At 41.4% G+C, this 20,405-nt stretch overlaps 2 protein-coding genes across 5 annotated transcripts in view; both read right to left on the bottom strand.

The window, feature by feature from the left end:
- Nucleotides 1-23: 23 nt before the first annotated feature.
- Nucleotides 24-7,289, bottom strand: emd (emerin). The gene is made up of 7 exons (XM_079676070.1): nt 7,144-7,289; nt 6,092-6,170; nt 4,323-4,421; nt 3,660-3,697; nt 3,548-3,573; nt 791-850; nt 24-703 (listed from the first exon to the last, which is right to left on the bottom strand). The coding sequence occupies exons 2-7, from the start codon at nt 6,168-6,170 to the stop codon at nt 508-510; spliced, it is 498 nt and encodes a 165-aa protein (XP_079532196.1). The 5' UTR covers nt 7,144-7,289; the 3' UTR covers nt 24-507.
- A 4,330-nt stretch (nt 7,290-11,619) lies between these two features.
- flna (filamin A, alpha (actin binding protein 280)) overlaps nt 11,620-20,405 on the bottom strand; it is a 65,258-nt gene continuing 56,472 nt past the window's right edge. For all 4 annotated transcript variants that reach the window (XM_079674869.1, XM_079674871.1, XM_079674870.1 and 1 more), the window contains 11 exons: nt 20,164-20,367; nt 19,226-19,378; nt 19,022-19,144; nt 17,486-17,752; nt 17,265-17,402; nt 16,532-16,647; nt 15,048-15,180; nt 13,706-13,882; nt 13,400-13,618; nt 13,092-13,289; nt 11,620-11,978 (listed from right to left, as the gene is read on the bottom strand). In XM_079674869.1, coding sequence (XP_079530995.1) covers nt 11,794-11,978; nt 13,092-13,289; nt 13,400-13,618; nt 13,706-13,882; nt 15,048-15,180; nt 16,532-16,647; nt 17,265-17,402; nt 17,486-17,752; nt 19,022-19,144; nt 19,226-19,378; nt 20,164-20,367 — 1,913 coding nt within the window. In that variant the 3' untranslated portion in view covers nt 11,620-11,793. The remainder of the gene's footprint in view (nt 11,979-13,091; nt 13,290-13,399; nt 13,619-13,705; nt 13,883-15,047; nt 15,181-16,531; nt 16,648-17,264; nt 17,403-17,485; nt 17,753-19,021; nt 19,145-19,225; nt 19,379-20,163; nt 20,368-20,405) is intronic.

Below are 20,405 nucleotides of genomic sequence, written 5' to 3'. Positions count from 1 at the left end.
AAAAAGACAAAACATCCACAAAGTGTACTAAAAGCTATTAAAATATTTTAATTGTGGGATATTTGGATCGAACAGAGATATTTTTTAGGCATTGTCAAATACCTAACAAAGCACAAACAATATGACCTGTATGATTGACAGGCAATCTGCTCACATTTTGGACCAATCAATGCTACAAATAAAACCTTCACCACCAAAATGACACCGCTACATTCAGAAATGCAGTAATTGAACTAAACATGATTGAGGGACACCATTTCAATAAAAATATATATTTATTATAAAAGACAAATGATTGAAAACAATAATTTGTTGTTGGTCAGGGGGAGGGGAGTCTGATAGCCCCCCTCCCAAAAGGCTCTTCCTACACAGATCATACTCTGTCTGGTTTTGTTCATTTCACTGACTTAGTGACACAGAGAACTAGAATGTTCCTGCCTTTAAGGCATGTGGTCACTCTCTCTACTGCTGACACTATTGGAGAAGAAATGACATGATAACATCCGATCATTGAATCCCAAAAGGATCCTCTTCATTGTTGACCACCCGGCAGTATGCGTAGTAGACTGTTGCTGCTAACACGGCTAGCAGCAGCAGCAGCCGGACCCCCTTCCACACGCTGCAGCCCAACTCCCTCTTAGGCTCCTTGATTTGTGGTGCTGCGCTGTGATTGGCTGTTCTCTTACTGATCTGGACAGGGGGCCTGACGCACAGAGGGAGGAAAACATTTAGAGCGGGCGTTGAAGCTGTTTGCCCAAATACAGCACTCGTTTTTAGACCATAGACTTACTCTGTGTATTGGAGCGGTTCCTCCTCTTTATCTGGCTCAGCGGTGCCTCTACGTTTCACACTGAGTGGAGAAACATTTAACAATTACATTTCAATTAGGCAATAGAGTGGTGCAGGAATGGGTCCGCCAACATAGAAACAAGTCAGCATTTCACCACTTCCAGTTACCTTTTCTTGAAGTCAACGGTTTTTTGAACGTGTTTATGGTTAGATGCCTGAAATAAGACCTGTCATTCACTCATGCTAAAAATATATTGTTTTTGTTCTACGAGATGAAATGCGTCAGTAGTTGACCACTGGTGAATGTCTGAAGATCTTAAAGAGTTCCTATTATACCTATTCGGCTAGCGCTCCAAGACATTGTACGTAATATGCTAAGGGGCGGGACATTTCCCACTCATCTCTACGCGGTCGACCAATTACACTAGAGCTGGCCAGCAAACCAATCAGAGCAGACTGGGCTCTGGTTTCAGACAGAGGGTGAAAAGAGGTGCTCCAGCACAGGCAGTATGAGAACAATAAAGAGCTTTTTGAACATTAAATCATGGAGACATGTCCCGGTAGAGACACGACATACTGATATACACCTGGGGCCGTATTCACAAAGCATTTTATCTTACCGCTAGGAGTGCTCCTAACTCGCGCTAAAACATTTTACGTAGGAGTTTTTTCTTAAAAGTTATTCACAAAGCCGCTGAGACCTACTCATATTAAGGATAAATCACTAAGAGTGAGCTAAGAGTGACGCGCCGTTGCTATGGATTACGTCGATTCTCGTGCATGAGTTTAGAAGCGGTCAGTACGGTGATTGGTTGTTCAGAGCAGGCGGTCTCGGTGAAACTCATCCGCAACATCCCACAAACGAGCCCACTAAATCACCAAAAAACAAGGAAATAGCCTAGGCTAGAAATGTATTCCTATCAAATAGTTATGGACAGTGCAGTTAGCAGAATACACGCATGATCAGAAGTTTGTGCAGACCACGATAATGACGTTGTATATGCACGTTAAAGAGAGAGAGCAAACAATAAAAATACGTAAATAGCATTAAATCAAGGAGGCAATTAAAAGCACCCTGCAAACTATTATCCAATGAGCATATTTCCAGCACTTAAACACTTTCAATAACAGCCCATACCGCCGTTAAAGCCCCCCTATCATGATAAATGAAAACAATCTGCGTGTTGATGGAATGTACTTTCTTTCTATTGACGAACACGTCCTCATCTTTTGAGGGCGCAATTATTTTTATGTGCGTCCCGTCAATAGCACCGACCACACCGGGCATACCTGCAATTGCCATGAAGTTGGCTTTGATCCTGTGTAGTTGTTGATTGTCCAAAGGAAACCGGATAAACTGTTCGATGATATGTGGTCTAGAGAGCGTGTTGATGGTTTGGTTTATGGCACGGCTGACTGATGGTTGCGATATTCCTAAATCGTCGGCATTGCAAAGTTGAATTTTCCCTGTTGCTAAATATCGTAGTGTTGCCAAACATTTTATTTCCGGACTAATCGGGTTATTCCTGTTAGTCGGGGATGTTATTGCATCCTGCACTAATTCCACAACAAGTTTGATACCCTCACGATTTTGCCTATATCTCTTGATCAATTCACAGTCTTCCATTGTCTCCAAAACATTTCGTCTCGCAGCCATTTTCTGATCCTAACTCAGTAGGTCTTACTGAGTTAGGAGTCCTCTCGAGGACTTTTAAGCTCTCCTAAACTTAGGTGCTACTTTTAGGCCTAAAATACTTTGTGAATTGCTCTTAGTGAATACAATTAGGAGTCCTAAATTTAAGACTGACACGCCCATTATGTTTAGGAGTTTCTCCTAAATTCGCCAGTTAGGAGCTACTTTTAGCCCTAAGATCCTTTGTGAATACGGCCCCTGAACATCAGCAGGAGAGGACTCTTTAAAGTAGAGACACTACATACTGCTATGAACCTAAAGATGAGCTAAATATTTTTCTTTAAAAAAACAGCAGTTGCTAACAAATGAAACATTAGCTGCCATTAGCTTTACGGTGCAGCCATGAGACTATAATGTAGTGTTTGTTTAGAACATTACTTTAGCTTTTTACTTGATATTGCATTTACGCTTCACAAATCCTAAAAGTGATGTTGGTATGTGGATATCGTCCTTCCACTTGTCATCATTCAAATATGAAATTTCATGATGAACACATTCAATGAACTAACTGACAAACAACCTGGGACCGGCAGGTGTTCTGGAAGTTCTTAAACAGCCACACACAGTAACAGGGGGTTACTGATAAACTGGTTTGTACCACCTCACAGGCTCATCAGGTTTTTTTGGCGTGTGTGTGTGGCCTAGCATTACTATACTTGTTGGGAGCTAAATCTGTTTACACAGTCACGTGTGGGGACTCGCCTCCCTTATGGGGACAACATGGAGGTCCCCATGAGGGGAATCATTAATTTTAGGGTGAAGACTTGGTTAGGTTTAGGGTGATGTTTAGGGTTAGGGTAAGAGTAAGGTAAGGGTTAGGGTTAGGCATGTGTTGGTTATGGTTAAGGTTAGGATAAGTCTCCAGGAAATGCATGTAAGTCAATGTAATGTCCCCTGAAGTGATGTATCCATGGTATGCACGTGTGTGTGTGTGTGTGTGTGTGTGTGTGTGTGTGTGTGTGTGTGTGTGTGTGTGTGTGTGTGTGTGTGTGTGTGTGTGTGTGTGTGTGTGTGTGTGTGTGTGTGTGTGTGTGTGTGTGTGTGTGTTGTAAAGACTCTACTCACACATCAGAATTCACTTCTTGTCTGACCTGTGAAATGAAAGCAGAAGTTTGTGAGATTATTTGCAGTGACAGAGGAATCAGACCCAGAGGGATGATGGGACATCAGGACTCACCGGGCTGTGGTGGTATGTGATGTAGGTTACTTCCTCCGCTGTAAAGAATGAAAAGACTCATAATTATAATTTGGCACAGATTTATCGACTCTACTGATTTTTAAAGTTTAAGGATAAGATGAAGAATAATACATTTACATGTTATTAGCTGACCCTTTTTATCCAAAGCGACTTACAAGCGTGTGAATACTGTAGACATGCCTACATGAGTGATAGTGTAGTTTGGTATCTTGCCCAAGGACACTTATATTGAGGAAAATGAAATCAATAACAAAGATAACCATCGGTTGGTGCCCGACTAAGGATGTATAACAAGAATCACCGGCAGCCCAACGATTTGAATTATTATGCGTCCGTGCTGTGTATTGCAATAACAATCCAGAGCATTATTCTTTTCTTTATATCTCTATTTGTTTTGACTAACTTCTTGCTAATTCCGCTGACCTCACCAAAAGAAAGTTACATTTGTCTGTGCATATTAATCATTTATACAATAAAAATTCCAATAATTAGAGCTCAATTCAATATTGCCATGCAAAACATCAAAACCCCCACACCACTATCCACCTGCTTCTTTAAAATCCCTAAATGTTCTGGTGCCAACCATCATCATCGACTCCGTTGTCCCACAAATAAATATGAATCCAGTGACAAACGGCATACCCTCCTCTCTGTAGAACGTCTTATCAGGCGAGGGTACTTCCACCGGAGCGTCCTGCATGGCCTTCTCAAGCTTCTTCTCATACAGCTTCCTTGTAGAGTCTATACACACACACACACACACACACACACACACACACACACACACACACACACACACACACACACACACACACACACACACACACACACACACACACACACACACACACACACACACACACACACACACACACACACACACACACACACACACACACACACACACACACACACACACACACACACACACACACACACACACACACACATTACAGAAATGTACACAATATTACTTCTCTGCATCGACTTTGGAGGAATATATAGATTTAGGTTGCAGCCGAATAGTCCATTTGGCTTAGGAACCTTCCTAATGGAGTGAAATGACCCGGAAGTCCCTCTGTGGCAGCCATGATAAGTGCTGTTCGAATTCTCTAGAGTCTAGATGATAGGAAAGGAGGTTTCAAACTTTCTTTATAACCTCCTTTAGCTTAGGAACCACTGGATCTCCCTTACCGAAAGGAGAGGAGAAAATGCTGCCCCACAATGCCTTGCAGCCGCAGCATTTGCCGTCACAAAAGTCGGCCGTTCACGGAAACAACCGATTATGACCGAGAAATGATATCATGAAAGTTACGGTGCATAAGCATTTTAAAACGTATGCGGTAAGTTGCTAAAGTGCTTTTTTTTTTAACATTCATCAGTATTATAATCAAAAAGAGAAATATGAACGTTAGTTTTTACTGAAATGATCAAATAAAGTCAACATTTCACTGAGCTGTGTGGGGTTTGTTCAACTTTTAAAATATGTTTGAATGGTGATATACACAGTGATAGATGTTAAGGACTAACGTTTATAATAAATACATTTGTATTGATTTTAAGATATTTTCATACAATCATACGTATTGGGATCATTTGTATTAATGTGGATCGGAGGGAGAGGGTGACGAGCAGAAGTTTCACTTTCCTTTTTTATTTAAATTCCAACTTTGGTCATGAAGAATATGTTTCTCTGTTGTCCACGTTCATAAAGCATAAAGCAACAGCATCAGAGCACGGTGCAGTCTCTAGATGTGTTTACAGTAGTCCCTCCTTCTTATTAAACATCCATGTTGTAGTCCGCTGTATAGAAAACTGTAGTTTCCATAGTTTCCCCACAGCAGCAGACGCACATTTATGACGTCCGCTGGCGCATCCTAAACACGTTGGATAGTGAAAGTGCAGTCGGATTCTCTAAAGTACCGCAGTCTCTTCTCCTAAATCCTTTTGAATTCTCCAATCCACTATCCCTTAACCCCATGACGTTTCACTCAGAGGTCAAGGGATAGACGATAGGAGCTGATTTTTGGATTATCCGACCGCAAATTTTGATTAAAGTGGTTCATCATGTGAAAAAGTCAAGTGAATATGTGTTTTATGAATATGGATTAGGAGTTTGATTATATCTAATCTTTAATTAGATGTAGTTTAGGGAATAAAACAGATGATTACTCAAAAGGTAAGCAAAAACATGAGCAACTAGAAAAATATGTTAAACATTGTTGTGAAAACTGTGAATACTATTTTGGTCTGTGCAATGTACAGTGAACTCATTTAGGCTGTCATTGTTTCTGTATGCCATCATCTTTTTTTCTCTATCACAATTATCATAATGGTATAATAACAGTTCTCCCTCCAACACTTACCACTAGTTAAACATCATTATGTCAGTAATGTGGGAACGTTCTTACCGACTATAGGTCCATGTTTGATGCCATACTCAGAGAGCAACTTGCTGAGCTCCTCGTCACTTTTCTCTCTCAAAGACATCTGCAGACAGACCAAGGGACAGATATAGGATCAGATAGATATGTAGAAACAGATAAGTAGAAAACGGGAGGTGGAAGAACTACTCACATTATTTACTAAGGTAAAAGTAGAAATACTACAGTGTAAAAATACTCAGTTACAAGTAAAAGTCCAGCATCCAAAATTGTACTTCAGTAAAAGTAAAAAAGTATTAGCATAAAAAAATACTTTACCAGAAGTATGCGTAATGCAAAATGGCTATTTTTAACCACCAAGTGGGGTTTATTTGAATTCATGTCTACACTACATGGGTAGCAGCAGTATATAATGTCATTAATGCATGGATAATCATAATTCAGTAAATTAATATATATATATAATTCTAAAATTGGATATTACACACAATAATTACGAATTTGACTTTCTACTTTATGTATATTTTCATGCACATACTTGCATACTTTTACCAAGATACGATTTTCTATGCAGGACTTTTACTTATAACAGAGTATTTTTCCACTGTATTATTTCCACTTTTACTTGTGTTAAATATCTGACTTCTGACTACTTCTTCCACCACTGCTATGTAAAATAAATGTAGTGGAGGAAGAAGTCCAACATTTTCCTACAAAGTGTAGTGAAGTAAAAGTATAAAGTAGCAACATCTAAAAATACAATTAAAATGTTTTACTTAGTAGAGTACTCGAGTGAATGTACTTGGTTACATTACAGCACCGGAACAAACAGAAACCGAGTGGACGGACACAGCGCCCACAGTGAAGGCAACATTTGAAGTAGCTTACTCCGTCCCGCCCTTTGTTATTCCCTGCTACACCTCAGCCACTGTCTGGCCATAACCTCTCAAAGCTGATAACGACATAAAACTTCGCGGCTTTTTTTTTTAAAATCTTGCACGCGTCTAAAACGCACGCGATTACAAAGGGGAATAAATAGTTCTTCAAGCTTAACGTTAAAGTAATTGTATAAGTCTTACCTTTGAAAAGACAAACGAGTTGAAAAGAGTGTAAAGCAGCTGCTGTGGAGCAGGGAGCAGGAGTGGGAGTGGGTGTAGCTGCGGCACATCCGGAGGACGTTTCTTGGCACACCTTCAGAACTACGAGCGTCCTCCTCCTCGGTGGAACTGCGCATTTTCCTTCTGGAAAGAGTCCACTGCTTCTTTATCTTCTACACAGAATAATTATGTGGTATCCAAGTGCACCGAAATACGCAGTGTGGAGCTAAAGCCTATTTAATGGATTACTACCAGTCTTTTTCACGACTTTTTAACGTGCCAAAGTATGAAACCCATGCAGCTGTATACCGTATAAAGTAACTAAGTACATTTACTCAAGTAGCCTAATGTTCTTAAGTATTCAAGTTTGAGGTACTTGTACTTTACATGAGTATTTCCATTTAATGCTCACTTTGTACTTCTACTTCACTAAGATTCAGAGGTAAATTGTGTACTTTTAGCCCAGTACATTTATTTAATAGGCTACCTTTAGTTACTTTACAGATTTGGGTTAATGATGTGAAATATAATCAACACTTAAATTAGACTTTAGTTACACCTGGAGTAAATTCACAAGCTTTCCAGCAGTAATAAAGCAACTATTTATAAACAATACCCCCAACCTGTAGTTCCATGAGTAAATTATGTTAATTAATTAGTGATCACTACAATATAAAACATGTAGGCCAACCCAGTCTCACGGCATTTCGTGTTATAGTCACGAAATTAATGTAATCTATTGATTCGTGTTCACCAACACGATTTCCCCCTTTTATAAAAAAAAAAAAAAGCAATGTATTTCTATTGGTAGTACGTTTCGTGCCTGCACCACGTCTTTTTGTCCGGTCGGGTCTTGGAAGACCAGAAGCTGTGTTGTTCATAAAAACATTTTCTTACTCAATATCAAGCCACGATTATTGTTTTTATTTTAAATTGTAAAATGTCTGACTTTTTTTGCCGTCAGTGAGGAAAAGAAATGTGGCTCAGAGCCTCAGGATACTGAAATCTGTATTTTTTAAAATCTTTTTTTCCTTCTAATTTGTTATTATTTAAATTGCTTTTAAAATCGTTCTGTGTGACACGAAAAAAAGGGGGAAATCGTGTTGACACGAATCAATAGATACATTTTGTGACTACAACACGAAATGCTGTGAGTAGGCCATATATAATTCTGAAAATGGGCCATTCTGCAAAATGAGTACTTTTAATGTTGATTCTAAAAGTATATTTTGATGCTAATACTTTTGTCCTTTTTGCAGGACAAGAGTATTCCTTCACTTTGGTTCTACTTTTACTTATATCTTCCCCCACCCATGTAAATAAAACAATAAATAATGGCTGGGTTCCATTTAGCTGCTTCACTAGTGGTTAATGTTCATGGCACACACTATGAAACTGGCAACACACTTGAATCTAACATAACCAAGTTAATACGATTAGTAGCACATGCTTTTCTTCTTTGAGAAGTGAAAAAGGCCTGACAGCGTTTCTTCAGATTTAAAGTTTATGTTTATGATACAAATTATGTTAAAAGTACACATTTATAGTCCCCCCATTCAAAAAAGCAGACCTCTTGGATAATTCTGTGGAGCATAAAACTTCGCAAAGGGCCCTTCTTTTAGAGAATAGTGCCATCCACAGTGCCCTTCCATTGGAACAAACCTGATAAATTGCCCTGTTTAGTGCCCTTTTATGTGAAGTTTATTAGTTTTAGCGCATGTGTATGAAATATGTTGTTATCATGTGATACAATGTTGTGATGGAATTATATGCTGTATTTTGTGTTGACCTGCCCAGGAGATGTATGTTATTTGACATGGTCCCTGACAACTAAACCAAATACAATAAACTAAACTAAACTTGACTGAGAGGTGGCTCATAGGCTTTTTTCTAAGATTTTAGGAAATTCAGGTCTAGACCCAGACCTCTGTATCTGGTTGGGATAAACCTTTGGCATTATCTTTTTTTAATTAGACATCTCTATTTTTAAACAGTTGATGACTGTTTTAGTTGTTGAAGAGCCACATTGCAATGTTAAGTAATGTCCTTTAAACGGTAATAATTAATTATGGATGTCTATTTCATATTAAAATCAACCAAAACTTTCAACAATTAATTTAACAGTTTGTACATAATGCCTTCTCTTTTGAAAGTTTTTTTTTTTTCTTTTTCCACCTGGACCTATACCCCTCAGACATTTACAATCTGCCACTGCATCATTCTGGGGCGTTTGAATGATCCAAAACCAGCAACTGACCATAGATGGAAGTATTAGGATAAAAGCAGCTGCTGAGAATGATGTAATATTGCTGTAATCGGTATCAACCTCATTTACAGAGATTTCTTTATTAATCTTTATGAAAAACACCAGTTCAAGAATGACATGAGAAATTACTCTGTAGTTGAATAGTTAATTTAGTATACACTATGTAGTTACTTCCTGTGGCTTTTAGACAAAGACTCTTGGGTAAAGAAGGTTGGTCTAAGTTATGCAATTCAATATTATGGCAGCATAAAGAAGGCACGCCTACTCAAAGCTCAGAATAAACATTGCTGTGAACTCTGCTGTGTCAGGTTAGATTCCTGCTCCTGCAGCGGCCTCTGGAGGAGGAGAGTCAGGCCTAATAAGGAGCTGGAGTTTTCCAGGAAGGGCGTTGGCTGCAGACTGGTTCAGACTTTACGTTGTAATTCACACATTACTCTCATTCTTACTCTGTGATTCACCACAGTTAATGTTGAGAACATTCAGAGAGAAACACTGAACAATTAAGAAATGACAGGTTTCACACACTACTATGGGACCTTTTTTCAAATGTATAATTCATCTGTTTTGCATGATTTGGAATTTTAATAAATTAATTCATTTATTTAAAGGGGCCCTATTCTGCTTTTTATCGTTCTGCCTTTCCTGTAGGTTTTTGTACACGTTACTGGCTAGTGTTCCAACACATTGTACGTGATAGTCTAAGGGTCGGGAAATCTCTAAGCGGTTGACCAATCATAACAGAGACGGCCAGCTAACCAATCAGAGCAGACTGGGCTCTGGTTTCAGACCGAGGGTGAAAAGAGGTGCTGCAGCACAGGCAGTATGAGAAAAATAAAGAGCTTTTTGAACATTAAAGCATGGAGACATGTCCCAGTAGAGACACTACATACTGATATACACCTGAAAATCAGCAGGAGAGGACTCTTTAAAGTAGAAACACTACATACTGATATACACCTGAACATCAGCAGGAGGACTCTTTAAAGTAGAGACACTACATACAGATATACACCTGAACATCAGCAGAATAGGGCTTTGATGGAAATGTTAAAGAAAGAAGCAGCCATTTCATTGACAAAAAAATACTTAGACAACTTTATTGTGTATGAAAATACTGTCTTACAAACACTTTTAAAGCTTTTTTTATTTATTATGACAAGATTCATTTTTTGGTTCTGAAAGATAGACTATGCACAAAGCGAGCTGGAAAGATAAAGGGGGGGGGGGGGGGGGTCGGGTGTTTTTTGGGGGGGTGGGGGGAGTGGCTCTTTTTGGTCTTCGAGTTTTCACGACATTTGGCACATCATCTTCAGCCATTCTGTCAAACACAACCTTTTTAAGTACTTCCCTTTTTAACCTTTTAATTTACTCCATACTCGAAGGTGAACCACCACTAACACATCATGTTGACCTTGATCTGAATCAGAGGCTTCCTGTATCAAAAGCGTTTTTAATGAACATGCAGATCACATGTTGTGTCCCATTAAAACACACAAAAAGCATGTGAGATAAACCACGAGTAAGCTTTAGTTAAATTAGTTCACATACATGTGGCTTTTTCTTAAATCTAAGCATGTTACTTTCTATTCTAATCCATATTACGGCTTTAAGAACAGCAGTGCCTAAAACTGGATCACGCTAGCAGCAGGTAAAACGACGGGGTTAGTAGAAGAGCATCATGAAAACCACATGCTGAAGTGGACCGGACCAGTGCAGAGCGTTTCATCTGACAATTAAAGATCTTAGATCAAAGTGTGCCATGGTATGTCAAATCCTACTTCTGACACACTATGGTTCAGGTGCTCTCATTGTTCATAGGGAATCCATTATTAATGTGTGTAAGGGTAGCTCCTCCAGTGTAAACAGTAACCTTCCATCCAGCGCTGGGCTCACAATCTACTGCTGCTACACTACGCTAAGCTAAGCTATCCTATCACTGTACACAATTCAGACTAATCTGCTAATTTCAACTTGTGTCCATGACTGAAAATGGAAAAAATAAAACATAAGGCACAATTGTATGGCTGAACATAATATAAAAAAGGTGCATCTTTTTGTAATCCCTCCCTCACTCTATTTAATGAAGTGATTGGCAGAAGAACAAGAAATGACCATAAAGACTTTGGGAAATCCTGGACTGGGTTTCAGTCATGATGTTAAAACTTGTTGAAAAACAGAGATCTGGCCGAGGGTAAACTGATGCGAGGGTTTATTTTGTAGTTGGTAAAAATGTTATAAAATAAGATAAGACACACAAGAAAGCCAGAAATCTTAATTTGTAACATGGGAGGGACTTGTAAACAATTATCGGTTCGACTCTAGATAGAATTTCAGTTGTTTTAAACAGTGGTATACATTTGTGATTTTCAGACAGTAATGTGGAAGGGGCTGCCGGGGATGTGATCGTCTCCCCACTTCACCACCAGGATGTACTCTCCCTTCTCCTTCAGCTGGTAGCTCACGTTGTACATGCGGCTGCCCAAATGTTTCACGAGGATCTCCTCACAGGGGACTTTGGGCCCATCCACACCAACCAGGAGCATGTTACGCCCTGTGGATGGACACAGAAAAATAAATACATTAATATTAGCTTAGTATTGAGTAGTGGATGGTGACATTGTTAAAGGCCGACCCGGAGATTAGCATCGCAAGGGCTCACTCCACGAAACACAATGGGATTATTCCATAGGATTTAGACATTTTCCAGAAATAAACTCAGTTTATAAAATGTAACATGTTTAGTTCAGCATGACAATCTCCACATATTAACACAACTTTAATGATTTATGAAGCCTTAATGCAATCGCCAAAAGTAAAAAGCTAATGTTACACCACCACTAAGCTAAAGTTGGCTAATGCTCGTGTGACGACGTTTAGTAGTCTCATTTAGCCACTTGTTAGCAACTGCTGTTTTTATGACAAGTAGAAGCTTCATATATTCACTAGTGGGATTTTTGTTGAAAAACTGTATGTTGAAGAACAAAACATGAAAGTATCTTGAGCTTGTGTTAACCAAATAAGTGCTAAAATGCTAACTCATTTCCAAGTCTTACTACTAATTCCTTCAACGCTATACTGACTGAAAATAAATTAAAACACTGAAACCATTTTAAACGTTGTGTTAGCATGATACTGTTCCCTTATATTATTTGTGCCTCGAGTCTTGATGGGAAAATATGTTGGCTAAATATAGTCACATGTTCGCTATGATCTCATGATTTCCCCTCAGCTTAACAATGTCCTTTCTTTAAACTAGACTTACTGGATGTATTCCTCCACCAACCAGGAAAGTTGCGGTTTGCTTACATTTTGTCTAAAATAATTGTCATAATTATTATTTTTTAGAAGGGGCTCATTGTGTTTTTTGAGGTCATATCAACTTTTGACCATAAAAATCAACTCTAAACTCAACTCTAAGCTAGTACCTTTTCAATTTGAGTCCCATAACATTGTCTTTGGGTCAATTGAATGGCACTTTTGTTTCTGCATTCAGGGATATCAAGAAAAAATTCCACCCACAAATGATCTGATCCAAATACTAGCATGTGCCCTTCATTTCCAGTCTGTGCTCAGGATTGAGACACAAAACACTGTCCCAATACATAATTCCTGGGGAGGGGGGAAAGCATATGAAATGACTAGTTAACCACACAGTCACACACACCTGCTTTGCTGCAGTCGACACTGAAGCTGTTTTTCTGGCCGACGTAGGCCTTGGTCAGGCCCGTGCCCTTGGCCACCACCTTGCTGGCGTCTGACTGGGTGGGGGCCCCCGGCTGAGAACAGCTGATGGCCCGGGTCAGAGGGTCCACCATGACTGAAGAGGTTTCGTGCATACTGTGGCTGGACACGAGCTTGGAACCTGGAAGACAGAGAGGGGAGTGAAAGTTCATTTCGGGGATATTTAAATTCAAATCTTTTTTGCAGGTTTTAAATGTATTAATTTGCCTAAAAATCGAAAAGACTCCTCACCTGTGATCTTGGCTTTGAAGGGGCTTCCGCCGATGTGGTAAGGACCGCCGTATTTGATGGAAATTAGATAGTTACCAGGGGCCATGGGGGTGTATGTGACCCTGTAGCCCTCGGGGCACTCCACACAATCCATCTTCACCTTGGAGGGCCCGTCGATTGTCACAGCCAACGCTCCGGGGCCCGCCTTGCTTGTATTCACCACAAATTCACATGCCGTTCCTGGAGACAGAGCAGGGGGAGTGGAGGTGACTATGGGGACAACAGGAGGTTTAGTGTTGTGTTGTGTGATGAGGGGCAGTGTGTTACCTGTGGTGCCTCCCTCCAGTCCTGCTCCGTAAGCCGACACCATGCCAGGGTCTCCGGCCTGGCCCGTCTCTCCGACCCGGATCTTAAACGGACTGCCGGGGATGTGACTGCCATTGAACTTCACATCAATTAGGTAGAGGCCGTTCTCTCTGGGGATGAAGCGGACTGCGTACTTGTCTAGAGGAGAGAGGTGAGACACATGATATTCTCCCTGAAATCTGCCTTTATATTATTAATAATAACTTTATTTACACCTTTAATGCGAGATGCAGCCCAAGTGCTTTACAAAGCAAGACATGATACATACAAAAAATAACAATGAGTAAACATAAAGAGTAAGAAACATCGTTAAATACAAGTTATGAAAACAAAAAAGGAAGAGTTAGATCCGAAACCATAAACAATAAAAAATGTGCCAAAAATAAAAAAAAGTGTTTTTACTTTTCAAGGATATTTCTTGTGAAACAATTTAGGTAAAGGCATTGGAAGATCTGAGTGTGACCTTTTAGGGTTATAATAACATGAAAGGCAGTCCCTGATGTATGCAGGAGCCATGTTATGGCGCATTTCCACTACAGCGCGGAGCGCGGTTTAAGCGTGCCGTGCTTGGCCCGTTTTTGGTTGCGTTTCCACTAGGCGTAGTACCGGCTAGCGGGTACTATTTCACAGTTTTTCTGGCCCCATAAAATCGAGGTTCTTAGCGGGCCAACAACCAGGCTGAGTCGGGCTGAGTATGCTAAACTAGAGAGAGAATCGCTGGCAAGGGGGCTACAACTACAGCAAGATGAACATATTTGACCGTGATTTAATTGTAATACACGTTTCAAAATGATGCCGAAGTAACAACATACTGATACCGGTTAGTAAGAACCACGAATTAATGCTTTGACAAGTCTGCAGACAGACGGCAGGCGAAAAACCTTTTAAAATGCGTGTTTTCTAAATGGAGCTTGGCTAAGCTAACGCTGTATGCTCCGACCGTCCACTCTCACAACAACGGCCTATACAGACATAAATAAAGCAGTGACTGTATTCTCCATGACACAGACAGTCTGTGGTTTGTACTTGTCTAGTTTCTGAACAGATATGAGGAGCTGTGAGCGCTGAGGGCTAACAGCTAACGGCTGATGTTGGTTTTGTGGTTCTCATTGAAGATGGCGTCACGGCTCCGCCTACACTGCGTTACTATAGTTACTGCCCCAGCTACTAAACTGTAAAGGAAACACAGCATAAAGTGTGCCTGGCCTACCAAGGCCAAACTATACCGTACTAAGCCGAGCGCGGCCCTGCAATGGAAATGGACCATAAGCCCTGCAGGGGCTCAGGTGGTCCCCGCTTTTACCTTGGTCGATCTCAGTAACGCAGCATTCCTCCAGAGCTCCAGACGGGCTGTGCACCTTGGCATCGATCACACCCTTCGCCCCGTTCAGGCTGACGGCAAACGATGCTGGCTGGTTCACCTTCAGACCCGACTCCTGCTCGACAACACACACTCACACACTCAGCGCTGTATCACCATTATCTAACACCAACCAGATCCTGCTATACGCAATACTCAGTACGCTGTTACTGAATACTGTCTCCATGCATGATCACCACAGCATCATATTAACATATCTCTACTACTGTTGACCTTACCTGCAGGATGCTAACAGGGCTAAAGAGGAGGGCTGTGCAGAGACGGACAGCAGGTAGGTGTGTGTGTGTGTGTGTGTGTGTGTGTGTGTGTGTGTGTGTGTGTGTGTGTGTGTGTGTGTGTGTGTGTGTGTGTGTGTGTCAGAAACAGAAGAGAACTAAATAATTAGCGGCCTCTAATGGAATCATATTGTGAGACGCAATAATGCCTCTTTTAGTGTGATAACAAGCTCATACCAACTCAAATTGTATCTAATGTAAAATCATTTTAGGAAACATATTTAGAAGATTGCATTTTTGTGTCTAGAGTTCTTGTTTTACAGTTCAATGCCCTCAATAAATTGTGCATATATGGAGCTAGATATTTAGTTTGTAATACCATTTCACTTGATACAATTATGTTCAAAATAGGTGGTTATATAGGCTATTTTCTTTTATTGTATTTACAAATACCTATATGGAGATATGAAATGATTTATATTTTGATAGCAGATTAAGGCCACATCACCCAGCTCTGTGGATATGTCCACGCAGGTGAAGACACTCAGTGCATATAGAGGCCCATTACCCGAAAGAAAATAATTGATAATAAATCAAATGTAAATACTCACAGTAAGTTAATATTATGAGAGATATTTAGGAGGATTTTAACTTCGTAAATTGATGGTTTACTTGGTATTTGATCATTTCTAATTTTTTGATGTTTCTTTTTTTTTTGTATACTGAATGAATTCTCTCTCTTTATTCCACAGAGTTGTATATATGAGAAAGAGCAGAAAGAGAGGAAAGTAGCCCATGTGAGACCTCTTTAACCCTTTAGCTCCCTGTATTATCTTTAGAGGGGGAGGCTGTTGGCAGCCTTTAGAATGAGGCACGAGAAACACACACAGTCCTCTTGTTTCCCAGAAGCCCTCACACTGCCTCACAATGCAGCAGCAGCAGCAGCTCTACGGCACCTTGGCCTGCTAACAGTCACTACTCTGCTTAAAGCTTCACCTTAACTTCGACAGCTCATTTTAAACATTAAATTGTTCCCAACTCCACACTATTAATGTGTTTACAACTAGACTTGTTTAATCTGATACAGTGAAGAGGAGAGTAAAGGCTCTGATCTGCTGCTGCTGCATTGGAGTCAGTGCACTGCGGCCTGGTGTGTGTGACCATGGATGTGTGTGTGTCTCAGAGCCTCACCTGAAGACTGGCAACAGTGAGGCGCCGGGCGTCGTCTGAGGGCGAGGCCACGGGCACGAGGAAGGGGCTGTCGGGGATGTGCTCCTCGTTGAAACGGATCGACACCTCGTAGTCTCCTGCAGGGGAGCGGGTTCAAGTCAGAGAGACATTCAATATTATAAAACCAACAATGTAATAGGGCATGCGAAAATGGAAATATGAAGGTGCTTTTCTCAGTTTTACATCAAATGTAATTGAATATGTTTTGATTTGGCATAACAAAAAATGGCATTCAAAGAAATGATCATGGAAATGTTTTGCTCCATCTTGACAATGAATCACTGAGGGAAAAAGCAGCACAGAGCTCGCTTTTAACTCTGTGAGAAAAAAAAGGGACATTTTTCTCTCTCTAATGTGGTAAATAAGCTTAAGTGTTGTTGAAAATCTAAATAAAAGTGTTTATTTTATTTTTTTAAATCTCTCTCTCTGAGCTGCGGGCGCCTGATAAGCCAACATCCCCCACTTTCATCACCCATCGTGCAGGGCAAATGGAAAATGTAACTGGGGTGAAAAGGGTGTTATCTTTACTTAATTATGAATGTTGTTACATCAAGGCTGAACATTCATTGTTTTTGTATTATATTTCCATTTAATCTTGTGGACGTGCAGATTCCCTGTCCTCCATCAGGGGGTTCTGCAGCACCCTCAGCACCCCTACTTCCCACGGCCCTGACTCTGTCCCGCCTGTCCTCACCCGGCTCCTGCACGATGTAGGACACTCCACTGGAGCCGTCCTTGCGGTCCTCAAAGGCAATTTCAGCCTTGCTCGGCCCCTCCACAGCGATACTGAGGCCCCCGGCACCAGCCTCCCTCGTCCAGATGCTGAACTCAGCTGCAAACAACGCAGGGGCCAAAGCAGTCAGTTACACTGTGTAAAACAACAACAACACACTAATAATCCAGCTCCACACCAACCTGGTACTCCAGCTTCTGCTCTCTCCAGCCCAGGCCCTCCAGCACGGACCTTGTGAGCCCCGCCCTCTCCCAGGGGCCCGACGGTAAACTGGAACGGGCTCCCGGGCACGTGCACACCGTTGTATTTCACACACACGGTGTGCACACCGGTCTCGGTGGGTACGAAGCGGATGCAGTAGGTGTTGTTCTCCCCCTCCATGATGTCAGCCTTGTGCACCTGTCCAGACGGGCTGGTGACCTGCGCCGTCATGTCCGCTATGCTGATCTCTACACACACACACACACACACACACACACACACACACACACACACACACACACACACACACACACACACACACACACACACACACACACACACACACACACACACACACACACACACACACACACACACACACACACACACACACACACACACACACTTTACTTAAAGGTCCCATGTCATGCTTTTCCGGTTATTACCCGTCCCCTTGTGTGTTATGAAGGTTGTTCTGCATGTAAACGGTCTGCAGAGTCACAAACCCTCAAAGTACAATCGGTGGAGCTCCTCAGACACACTCTCTCTGCAGCGAAACTGTGACGCGCTGGGGGGGGGTGCTAGTGCAGCCCCCTCAGCACCCCCCCTTCCCGCGTCCATGGTGCTCAGGCTGAGTTCAGGCTGACTTTCGCGATGTCTCACAGTCTCGCAGACCCCACGCAGCAACCACAGCTCACACTTTCTGTTCCTCACAGCAGCGAGCCCTGCAACGTCCCCCCACGCAGCATCCACATCCGTTTGTCCTTACTGGTGTCATTTTCTGGTTGCCAACGCCATTGTAACACATAAACACTGATGTTCCGCTGTAACTTTGGTAGACTCATCAGAACAGAGTGGGCGAGCTGACCAATCAGAGCACAGTGGGCTCATAGAGAGGGGGGGGTCAGGAGCTCCAACAAGCCGTGTAGGACAGAGTGAATACACATACTATACAGAGATGCTGTATGAGAAACCAATGTGAGTTTGGAACATTGAACAATGTAAATCTATTCTAGTAGACCTCAACAATGGAATTATGATCAGTAGAAATGGCCATGACATGGGACCTTTAAATGAATATTTGTGATTGTTGTGTGGTTCGATTGAAGTGAGGTTGTATGGTGGTAATTACTTCTCTATAGTCACTAGCTACATTAGCTACAGTAGATGTCGGTTCCGTAGGAATCTTTGTAAAATCTGCTGACATTAGTTAAAGTTACTCACCATAAGTCACTGCTGACACAAGACCAAGCTGTTTCAGCAAGACCTCTGTGTGTATTAAATTGAGGAAGGGTGTGTTTGCTTTCTAATCAAACTAGTTATTGTGTAAGAGGACAAATGTGTCCTTTTTTTCAAAGGGACCCTGCTTTAAGGGCATGTAGAAAATTGCACATGCTCAAATTCAGCAACGTCAGTGTTTTCCAACAGGGAAATAATCACAATCAGTTGCACATCCACCTGTGTCTAACTGTAAAGTAAGATTCAGTTGACATGACCGCAGAGATTATGGTTCATACCTGGGATCTTGAGGCTGAGGTCACACTGGCTGCCCACGTTGGCCACTGAAGCCGCTCTCCTCTTCCTGGTGATGCTCTCCTTCATCCTGCCCTCCCCTGTCACCTTCACAGTGAAGGCACTCCCTGTACACACATGATGAAGGATGGAGTTAGTCATTCAGTTCCACTCTGCTCTGCAGTCTCTGCTGTTTTTGAGGTAAGCACCTGGCACATGTTGGTCAGCGAACTTGATGTTGATGATGTAGTTTCCTGGCTCCGTGGGGCAGTAGGTGATCTTACAGGTGCCGTCCTCCTGGTCCTCTGTGTTGATGTCAACTTTACTGGGCCCCTCGATGGACAGGCTCAAGCCGCCATAGCCTGTATGGAAGTGAAAAGAGTGCAGGAATCAGAAGTGGGACCAAGTCACAAGTTAGTTGATTCTTTGCATTCAAGTCCAAAGTCAAGCTGCATCATTGCTGTCACAGATCTATTCATACCACGATTGAGGGTCCCTGTTTGTCTGCATGTATATTTAAAAATTCTCAAAAGGACTAATATGTTCATGATGAAAAGTTAAACAACTGTAAACCAGTAGGTACAAATATTAATCATATTAAGCAACATAAATGTCTGCTGCATCTATCCTTTAAATATCTTTTATTTTTTTAGGCCATTATGAAATCACAACGGATTTCTAAAAGCTGTATCATATATCATAATATAGTATTTTGATATTATAATAAACAATTCTATGTAAGAAGATCTTGCAGGAATTAAAACGGAGCTAAAACGATTAACAGCATATTATTCGTTGATAATTAGATTAATAAGCAAGATCATCCAAAAAATAGCTATATATTATTTTTATAAAAATAATTTCTGTGCTTTTTTTACAGATCCATACTCCATGTCACAGTGTTTGTCAGGACTAGACATTTGGCTGCAAATTATATTAATGTTGTTAACAGCGACCCTCAGGGACTTTGTAGATTACAATGTTTGCGTAAAAGGAAACAAAGCAGAGTCTCACAGATGCAGAAAGTATGACTCTGCCTCTAAAGCCCAGGTCTAGTCTAAAAGTATCAAACGTTTGATTCGAGTCCACACATTTTCAATGAAATGTGACAAATAACCACACATGAGGTATTGAATGAGTCCTGTACCTGCGTCCCGGGTGTCGATGATGAACTCGGCGGGCTCGAAGGTCCTGGCCTCGCTGAGGCCCGGACCACTCACACGCACACGGCTGGCGTCGCCGATCTCTGATTGGTTGATCATGACAGCAATGGGGCTGCTGGGAATATGACGACCGTTCTTCTTGATGTTCACAAAGTGCTCTCCGATCTCCTTGGGAACAAATGAGATGCCTGTGCAGAAAAACCAACAGGGGGTTAGGAAGGTGAGA

This window comes from Notothenia rossii, assembly GCF_949606895.1.
Source record: "Notothenia rossii genome assembly, chromosome: 4".
NCBI classification, from domain to species: Eukaryota; Metazoa; Chordata; class Actinopteri; order Perciformes; family Nototheniidae; genus Notothenia; species Notothenia rossii.
The sequence above is the reverse complement of the archived record's forward strand: the minus strand, read 5'-3'. Positions and strand labels throughout refer to the sequence as shown.